At 31.6% G+C, this 11,039-nt stretch overlaps 1 protein-coding gene across 1 annotated transcript; it reads right to left on the bottom strand.

The window, feature by feature from the left end:
* Nucleotides 1-848: 848 nt before the first annotated feature.
* Nucleotides 849-6,811, bottom strand: LOC134699880 (uncharacterized). Its single transcript, XM_063561282.1, has 7 exons — nucleotides 6,727-6,811; nucleotides 4,841-5,089; nucleotides 4,072-4,365; nucleotides 3,531-3,671; nucleotides 2,089-2,305; nucleotides 1,405-1,506; nucleotides 849-877 (listed from the first exon to the last, which is right to left on the bottom strand). Exons 2-7 carry the CDS (start codon nucleotides 5,075-5,077, stop codon nucleotides 849-851), a joined length of 1,020 nt encoding a protein of 339 aa, XP_063417352.1. The 5' UTR covers nucleotides 5,078-5,089; nucleotides 6,727-6,811.
* Nucleotides 6,812-11,039: the final 4,228 nt, after the last annotated feature.

Raw genomic sequence — 11,039 nt, 5'->3', positions numbered from 1 at the left:
GGACTTGTTGGTGCTCAATGCTCTTCAGTTTCGTACTTTATTTGGTCTTTTTGACATTTTTGGATTCGAGCGTCACTGATGAGTCTTTTGTAGACGAAACACGTATATGGCGTAATAATAAATTTCAATCCTGGTACCTATTTTGATTTGTTTTATACAAGTTGTCATATTCCTTCCCACATGGCATCAATCAATATAAATCGTCTGAGGAAAGTTATATTATAAAACATAAAAACGCACATTATCACTGAACTAGTACACATTTTGTTAAAGAGCGAGCAGAAGCATGCCTCCGAGTGCTGAATATAAGTATACAATTATCTACTATTCATATCAGACCAGGATGAGAAAATGTTCTTACTGCGTTTTTTTGGAAGCACAGATCTTCATATGACCAACTATGGAATCACAAACCTCCTCGAGAGTAACACAAGAAAATCACACTTCTAAATCTACATTACATATAAAAGACTGTTGTTTGACGATTAAAATCAGACAAATCATGGCCAATATTGAAAATAAAAGCAGACACTATCTAAGCATGTAACCAATTATTTATCAAGACGAAACTCACAACTTATTTACGTTTAACATGTTCGCAACCTTCTTCTCATTATCCCATGGAAAGCATCAATATGACATTGCATTTACACAGTATACTGTTTTTCCCTTCTTATATGTCATGAATATTTAACATGGACTTTAATTGATGCTATTGACTAAGTGTTAAAACGTTTTAACAGCAGAAATACTGGACTCCAAGGAAAAATAAACACAAGAAAAGTCAATAAACTTGTAAAAATCAAACACTAGACTTTATGAACCACCAAAACGAATATAAATCACGGTCATATTCCTGTCTTAGTGCAGACATTTTCTGAAGAAAAAATGAGTTACATCTCTTTATTAGGTATACATCCCTCCCATTTGTATTGTAAAACATAGTTCTATGTTTTTGATTATTCAAGTTCAATTATAATGTTTTACATCCATACTTAGCATTTACGTTTTGCAACTGTAAATAGTACTGGTAATAGAATATTTCATGACAACGTGAGACTTAAGCTGTCAGCGTTGCTCAGATAAAATATTTTATTTTAAGTTCAAATATAAACATTATCTGATTAGAAGACTGGAGTCTATAAATAGTTTTAATTACACGTACATTCCATCTGAATGAACCAGAATGACTTGTTATGACGTACCAAACTTTATATACGGTTAGGTTAATAAGCAGACATGTCAAAATCTAATATTTTCAGTATAAAAGAGTCGAAGTATTCGGTTTTCAAGATTACGCCAATACTATTTTATCGTCATGATCAGTTATCAAAAGATTTAAAATGCGTCTTCGAAATAACAATATCCAATGTACCAATTTTACTGATTAAACATATATTTTACCTGTCTCATCCATGTAACTATTATGATGGTGTCCATAATGACGCATGATGTACTCAAGATGATCAACTAGACAATATGTCTTATCGTCGTATATGTTGACACCTGTAATATATATATACTGTTTACATATTCTAACTGTGCACATGTTATTGCTGTTTTTCATACCAATATTTCTATACATTTTCATTCAGTAATTATGATCGAAAAAAAAAAACTGTGAAAACATAACAATCAAAAACACACCAAAAAGGGAATGGGAACTTGTATTTTGCTGACAGTTTTCCCCTTATGAGTTTAACAATTCCAATATTATGTTCCGCTTCTTTGTTTCTCAACTTATCTTATTAAGATTGAAAGACTAAATTAAATATCAATTTTATATAAGATTATTACTAGGAAATCTCTGTTACAAACACGAAATATTAACTGTAAAAATCAGAGGGAAGAAAGAAGACTAGGAGTGTTCTCTTTTTGAAAGGCTGTTATAAATTAAAATTTCAACAGTAGATATATGCCCTAGTTTTAATACATATATAACAATAACTATGTATCAAATTCTTAAATTTTTTACAATTTCTGTAATACGCATATAATAATATTTCCAATATTTTGCCTCTGTACATGATCGTGTCTGGTGAGATTTAAACAAAAGGAACTTTGCAGAAGAAAACAAATTAACGATACCTCTTAAAATTGCAGAAACGATATTCGAAGAAACTGAATGAAGGATCCGTTGCATTCTCATAAACTGTTGAGGATCTGGTCTTTGCGATGTTCTCGGTACAATAACTCGAGGACATTTATGTTGATGTGATGGTTTGATGGTTATTCTCTCATGTGATTGGTGTTCTGGTTTTATTGTTGGGTCTGACTCATCGTTCTGTGGTATTGAGTTAAACATCTGGAGAAAAAATATAGTGATTTATAAAATTGAAAATAAAAAATAATAGAAAGAAAACATGACTGATCAACAATAAAAACAATATTAAGTGAAACATAAATGTCAAATCCGACAAAAATAGCATTTAAGTACACACTCTTCCTTCAAAGCTACTAGAATGATATTAAGACATTAAGACGTGGAGGCCGATTTAGTCGTGGCTGGTTTTGAGCCACAGATGAATGATTCTTCATTATTACTGTGAGAAAGTTCATCTGTAATATTGAGGAGTCTCATTTTCACAAAATAATCGCTCCCCATCCAAAACCCCGTGATATAGAAAAACAATGCAGTATTTTGACCGACATGTTAGAATATAAATGCAATTATGTAGTCAATAAACCTTACACAAGGATTGTTACAAAATGTGTAATACAACAGAATATGGATAAAAAAAAATAGGTAATGAAAGTAAAAAAAAATCATTTATAACATCTATTGATACATAATGATTTAAACGAAAAATTGCATGAACTATCATTAGTTTTTTTCTCTTTAAATATATGTTTTAACTGATAAAGAATGCGCAATTGATATTGACGATGACGACTTGACCACTTTAAAACCTATGTCTTGATTTAAATATTGATGCCTCTTTGAAATGCATCAGAATATAAAAACAATGATAAAAAAGCTTGTACACAAGTCATGTAATGATACAATCAATTATGTTATTTTTTTCGGATTCGATCGTCACTGATAATATTTTTTAAATGTTTGCAAAATCTAAATTTGAAGATGTAAAGTATAGAATGCACCTAAAGAAATTGTTTTCTAATTTTGATTGCAATATCAACTTCCCGGAAACCATTCATAAGAATTAGTTTTAAAATTTCATACTATTATAATAATAATAAGAAAGAAAAAAAATTGAAAATTATCAATATTTTTATGAACAATATCCGCTCTCATAATATAAAATGTGTACGAAGTCACGTGTTGCTTTACTAAAAAAAGACAGTAATACTAGTAAGTGAAACAATTATGTAAAACTGTTATTCTGTAGTGTTACGCTTGCTATGGTTTTTGTGTTTCTATGTGTTTTTTTGTTGTTGTTTTTTTGGGGGTTTAGGGAGGGGGTACTCATGTGTCTAGTGACAAATTTAAGCCGGTGATCCCATTTCAAATCTTTGTTGGCGATATTCGGCTATTTGTGCAAACAGTCATAGTGTGTGTTATAACTTACGTATGGCTCTAAGGAGACGATTTTACCATTGAGTATAATCTTGATATCGTCGTGTTTGTCTTCTATTATCATTTCCCTGTTGTTTTGATGACTGTTAATTAGTCTGTGTATATGTTCCTCAATTATTGCAGGATGCAAGCACTGAAAGTATAATAATGGCATACAATTGACTGAACACTGAAAACACAAAAAAAAGAGTTAAAACTGGAAAGTATTATTATTCAATAGAGTGTTGTTGGTTTTTTTTAAATACGTGTTGTCACTTGTAAAAAAAATCAGAACAAGATTCCAATGAGAGTATACAAGTTATTAATTTAGTGAAAACAATCACACTGTGAAAATCTTTCCCTATTTTTGTGGATATTTAATTTCGTGGCTTCCAAAAAGAGAATTAACAAAATAAAAGCTCAACTCCAAGTAAAATTCTAAAGTCCCCCAGCAAAAGTAAGCTTTAACAATCATAAAATGAAATAATTCTTCAATAAAATAAAGGAAAGAACGTAGGAAGTGATTTTTTTCATGTTAAAGTATAAATGAATACCTGTAGTCTATTCTTGTACGTCATATGTGATTGTTTTGGAGACATTCCAGGTCTATAAAAACGTCGAACAGTTCCAAGTAATTGGCTTATATTTGATGATCCAGGATTTCCGTATAAGATATGATAGACTTGGTGAAATTCCTTTATACTCTTATGCGGGCATACAAATCTCTCTAGATGAACAGCCATTGATAAAGACAGGGTAGTGAGATATTCGAAGTTGTTCTCTGAAACACCGTGTCCACATGTTACATTGGAGATGAAACTTTGTAAGAATTGGTCCGACTCAATATACTGTAATAAAAGATATAACTTGTATTGTAAAACGTTATCAACATGATCAATGACTCGGAATAAACAATAAAAAACCGTTTCTATTTAATGTTGCCTCATACATGTAGGTGACATTTCATACTTTTTATTTCTGTCCTTTTGCTCTATTTTTTTAAGCGTTATAATATATAGTTACTGTTAAATCCTTTTGTATATCATGTATATGTCAAAGCTAAATTATTTATCTTTTTTCCTTTTGAGTTTATACATAGTTTATGTGTTTTTACCGATTGCATGGTCTCCCATTTAATGTATATACAGCTGGGAGCCCCACGGACATTGACTCCTGAGGTTTAAAATCAAAAATAATGTGTTGTCTTTATATTTGCATGCTTATTTTATTTTTGTTAATTAGTAATTGCATGAAGCTGCATGTTTTGATTAGAATAGTCGTTAAAAAAAAAAAATACAACTAGAACTAATTATTTGAACGTACTTCGTTCAAATGTTTGGCTTTTGGTTTAATGACACATCGATTCCATGTTACTCTATATCGCTCAATACCACGCATCTGGTATAATACAGATTTGATCAAATCATGCGGGTCGGTTTTGTTGTAATTTAAATCACGAAGAACATGTGAGATTTCATTCCATCTGTCTGTTCTGACATTGTGATGACATTCAACAACACAATACATCCATAAGGCCAAAAACCATACCAAGGCCTTCATGTTTTGCAAAATCTAAAAGGAAAACAATTCGCAATAACATCATTATAAAAAGATATATTCCTCTTTGGCATCGTTCTAAACAAACAGAATTTTAAGAGATATTCCTATTGGACATCATTAACAAAAATGGTAATCTCCTTGTGTTTTCGGGACTAATATTTATCCCTTTATGGTATAATTACAAGAATGAATATTTTCCATGGGAATCATTATTAACACACGTGATGTAGAAGGTCACTATTTTTTTATTACTTTTACATGTTTAAGAGTAATCTCACTGTGTGTCATAGTTTATGGATATGTAAAGGAAGTCCCTTGGATACATAATAACATACAGACATAATGCACATTCTTTCTACTTGGTATCACAATGTTAAAAGAGATTACCATTGGTCATCATAAATATAGAGATTATATTTTAAGATATTTTCCCTGCACAGCGTTATATAAAGACGTTCATCATTATATATAAACATTAAGTTCAGAGAGATACCGCTAAGCCATCACTAACACAAAGATTATACAAGATTATGTTCCTTTGCATGATGATAAAGACGCCCTTGAGCATCATTTTATACATACATTAAACATGTATTTCTGAGAAATATAGTTCTTTGGCAGATTATATACAGACACGATATTAAGTGAGTCCAAATAGGTATCATTTTAGACAGACATTGTCAGTCAACACTACGGTTGTGAGTTCGAATCCCGCACTTAGAAAGTGCGCTCGAATATATGAATTGACTAGAATTTCCAGTTTTTCTACCGATGGTCAGATTCACTCTGCCTCCTCGGAATCCTCCACCAATACAAATTAACTGCAATGCAATATCACAATAATTTCAAAAGTGGCGTTAAACACCAATCCACTAAAACGGTAATTTCTCTTCGGTGCATCTTTTTGCATGTATTCTCCTAGGTATTATCATGTGCATACACTAAATAATCATTTCGTTGGAAAAAAAGATAGGCAAAAGATACCAAAGGGACATTCAGTCTAAAACCAACCCATAATGCCACTGATATATACAAAAGACAAACAGGCCACAGACAAACAAGAGTACATTATGATAAGAAATAAAAAAATCTTTAGACTGAACAATTGGTAATGACTTTTCTCTATCTTATTTGTCCTTAAGTATCAGACTTTATTCTCTAGTTTTAAGATCTTGATAATCCATTAATATACATTCGCACTATCTATTCTTCTTTATTATTAACCCATTATTCTCTATTCTTTATATTTGTATAACCGAATTAATCGTTCGTTGGTCCCGTTTTTTTTAGTATTGTTTATTATACTCCATTCTGTAAACTACGTCCTGACTTTCATATAGTCTTTTACACTTACGCCGCATCCAGAGTTTACTACCCTTGTCGAATATAATGTATCCTAACATATCTTGTACTTACAATGTATATGAATTAGATCAAATGTTCTTCTTTATTCTAACGAACATTTTAACTGACTTGTAACAGTTTTCATTCTCTTCTTTTCCGTAAATATTATAGATATTATAGATATAGATACAGACCCTCATACAGTCCTCTTCACCACCCCTACCCCCACCGCGATGTACCACCCTTGTCGATTATAACATATATTAACATCGTTTGTACCTAAATAAATAAGACAATGTCCTTACCTTTTGACTGACTCGTGACAGTGTTTCTATAAATGTGAATCATATCTGTGTTCCAATGTGAACTTTTGATAAGGATCGGTATGAGAAACCAATGTGTGTATACAGGAGATCTTAACATTATAATGTCAGATAACACCTAGGTAGGTAAACTTGGGATAGTCTTGAATTCGGACATAGTATGCTCAAGAACGTAAGCGGACTTCCGCGTCAAATACAGCAATATTTGACGTTGAACCTGAGAAATCGGTACGATTGCACGAGAAGATCAGATTAGGATAGGATACGAAAGTAATTTGTCACAGAATTTTAGTTTAGCAAATGTTTAGGAATTACTGTAATATTTTTTCTGTCTATGAAGAAATAACATGAAAAATTGGTGCACACTGACTTACACGCGTAGCGGGTTATTTACAGTGTACACCACATTTATTACGTTATTTCGAATAGACAGAAAAATATTACAGACTGATAATTTAATTCTAAATTCCATTTTTAACCGTAGAAAACCATGAAAAAACGTTGATGACGAATAATATTCTACATTTCGTGTACCATATTTTTTTTTTACATTTCTATTTAATTCTATTTATTGTGTATGCAACAATACAATTCTTTTAATTGTTTTTCTGTCGCCTCTAAAAACTGAATGTAAAGGGTTATAAAGATGTACATTTGATAACTTAATTAAAGTGTTTCAAACCTTATGGCACGTTTTATTCGGTAAACCAAAGACCACTGAGGAATACAAGTGTAATGATCTGTTTAAATCATATAACTTAGCTCTCAATATAATTTTTTTCAATCAATTCTTTAAAATGCTATGGTCCAGAAATCGTTGTATGAGTGCATGCGCTTCGCAGAGTTTGGTATACATTTATTTCGAAAGAATCATATACAAATGGTATGCCTTTCTTCATATAATCATTTATTATACATGTACAGTTTTACACATGCATTAGAATTCAATTCAGAACTTCAAATAATGTTTATCCCAGGAGAAAGTAATTCAGTGGTTGTCGTTAATTTTAGTTTATAGTTTATTATTTTGTGCATACAAAAAAAAAAAGACTTGTTTTTTGGGGAAAAGGGCTAAAGGGCTAAAGATGAAAAGAAATAGCTTTAAAATATGTAATAAATACTATATACTTTTTATAAAAGAAGGACACCATGAGTAAAATGTGTATCAAATAAAAAAATGTAACTATATACTATGAAGGTCTATACGAGAGTTGTTATATCAAACCATACTAACTATGAAACAGCGGATACGTTACAAAACGTCTGGCATATTAAATTATGACCATGGTACCTTTGATAACTTACCACTGTTTCGGTGTTTGAAATCTACATATTAACAACCTTTTTCCTAGGAGTATACCGAGGAGGATATGTATCTCCCTATACAAATGTATACACAGATTTAGACGAACCACAGGTATTATAGATAACCATTTCGGACTATCAAATATCTAAGGGGGTAGTATTTAACGGCGGTCACTAATTGTCAGTGACTGCAAGTTCTCTCAGATCTTTTGATTTTGGTACGTTTAAGTGCCTGTCCACGTCCACCTCAACTATGTTTTTTTTTCATTGAATCAAATCTAAATTTCGTCACCTAGATGCATGTACTACAATAATACAAAAATGGGATGTACACAAAACTTGCGTACATGTTGTACTTTTACAGAAACTCTAAGGTTAGGGTTGCGTGCTTACTAGCATGTTTAACCCTTCCAGATTCTTTACGTTTTTCGTTAATTGTACTCATATTTTAGACTGATAGTTTTCTTGATTGATTTTTTTGATATTTTTCATGTCGAGGCTTTTTAATGGCCTTTTATTATCAAACCAAATTATGAAGGTTTTTTCTTATTGTTGAAAGCCGTACGGTTGCCTATTATCGCTTACATTAACTCCATTATGGCCTTTTATAGCTGACTATGCGTTATGGGCTTTGCTCATTGTTGTAGGCCGTACGATGACCTATAGTTGTTAATGTCTGGGTCATTTTGGTCTCTTGTGGACAGTTGTCTGATTGGCAATCGTACCACATCATTTTTGTTTATATATAGGAATGAATGTATCATGATATATATAATACAGTGGAGATCACTTCTGACCTATAATTAAATCTGTCAGAATGTGTCAGGAGAACTGTTCTTAGAAGATTTATCTCTGATATCGACGTTTATAGTACATGCATCTGAAATACCGACAAGAGGACACTCATTCGTTCGAATAAATTTATTCATTGGAAATACTTGGATTATAAACATGATAAATGAAAACTCATTTGAAAGTGACTACATGTACATCACTTTAGATTTCAGTTGTAAGCATCCGACTGTTGGTTAATGTTTAATACGAAATAAAGATTTGATTAACTATTGGTTTATGCTTTAGAATGTATCTTGCACGAAAACATGCAGAAGATTTAATCGTAACATTGACATTTAAATATCTGAAATAGAGACAAGAAAACAGTTGTTGTTACGACAAATGAAATTATGCATGCACACATGCAGACAGTTAATCTGAACTGTATTAATGATGATTATAGTATATAAAACAGAGACAAGCAGACAGTAATCCTTTACTATTGGCAGTTATTGTATAACTTTCACAAAAACATTTAGACATCTATACTAAAATAATGAGATAAATCGTTTTTATTATGTTTTCTTTTCAAAAATAGCGTGTTCGTCTTACACTTGCATTACTTCAAGCAATATAGTAATGTTGCAGAATAAACCGTTTCATTGACGTATTGCGTGCACACTTGCATGTATACAAAATCTTAAACATGCGTAATGTGCATTATTCAATAATGGGTTTCTATAGTTTTTTGAATTTTGATTATTGAGACTTGAAGGCAGACATTGTTCTGTAATGTAGCATTTGAAAGGTATTAAGGAAGACGAAAGTAATTAAATTTGACGCCTGGAAACTTAATCTAATACACGACGAGTAGTGGTAATACCAAACACCCTTTTAATTATTCTAGATCACTTCTTGATTTGTATTTATTGAAGAATTTGAAGGGCTGATATACATATACAAAAAGCATGAAATATCAAGAAAATGTGTGAACACTCGTGAGGTGGAATTTGTCGTGTCAGCATTGTCCGTGCACTTTTGATGTGTTTCCAACTTTACTTTAGTCAAGTTTTAAAAATCAGCATTGTCATAAGTTTGTCACATTTGTATACCGTATGACTGAGGTAAATAACAAGTTGTTTAATGCAATTCTAAAAAAATACGCTTGGAAAAGAGAACACATATCATTTTAAAGAGGGTTTTAAGAAAATAACTTCGGAAAGATTTGAATAGTTCTATTTTTGCCATACAAATGTTTAGAACAAAGTAGGTATCTGGATAAATATGGTGAGAACAGAATAACTCTCTGGATTATATCCGCCGCTGTTGTTGCGTTGCTATCTGTATACATATATGTTTGAATCGAATGCAAGAGTTTGTGATATCGATCCATGTCCGTATGAAACTAAAGATTTCAAATGATCGCATGTGCTGCTTCTCCGAAATGCATATGACATTACTGTCTAAGGAGTAAGAGAAATTACATGAATCGTGTAATATGCTTTTTGTACTTAGTTCTATTTGGTATTCGAGTTACCGGAAATATACGACATAATTTAACCTGTTTAATCCTAGTTTACGGGACTGCACACCTTTCTTATCCGTGTGAGTGACAAACAGTAAGTGTCACCTGCTCATTCATGTGATTGTCAGATAGATGACAGCTAGTAAAATAAAATTCAAATTAGAAAAAAATGAGTCTCATTGTCCCCCTCCCCGACAACAAAAGATGAAGGTCATGGCACATGTCTGCACAGAGACCGGATATTGTGTCCCAGACTAGGTATGATTGCGGAATGTCATCTTTTGAACTAGCTAGATGAAAGCACGGCTGAGTTTAAAGCGTTGTTCCAATTCACATCTTATTATTGTATTCTTGTTCTGAAAAGCAATATATATATAAACCACTTCAATTTAAACACTTTTAGTTCTGGAGAGAACGTAGTATTTTTAACACTTAACTTTAAACAAAAATCCATTATCATTATCTACGGCGTTTATACATGTAGGTGTAGAAGTCAATATTATATATTCAACATAACAGTACACGCAGACATCCATCTAACATTGGAAAAATGTTAAGCACATAACGATCTGTTCTGACTAGAAATTTAATTAAGGTTTCGAAATGAATGTTGTCTGTTACTATTATTAAATTAAAAGTAATTGTAAGTGTAATAATTGTACTATTAGTGGTGGGTTGACCAAGCAAACAA

Source organism: Mytilus trossulus, unplaced genomic scaffold, assembly GCF_036588685.1.
Source record: "Mytilus trossulus isolate FHL-02 unplaced genomic scaffold, PNRI_Mtr1.1.1.hap1 h1tg000085l___fragment_1__unscaffolded, whole genome shotgun sequence".
Lineage (NCBI taxonomy): Eukaryota > Metazoa > Mollusca > Bivalvia > Mytilida > Mytilidae > Mytilus > Mytilus trossulus.
This window is presented reverse-complemented; position numbering and strand designations above follow the sequence as displayed.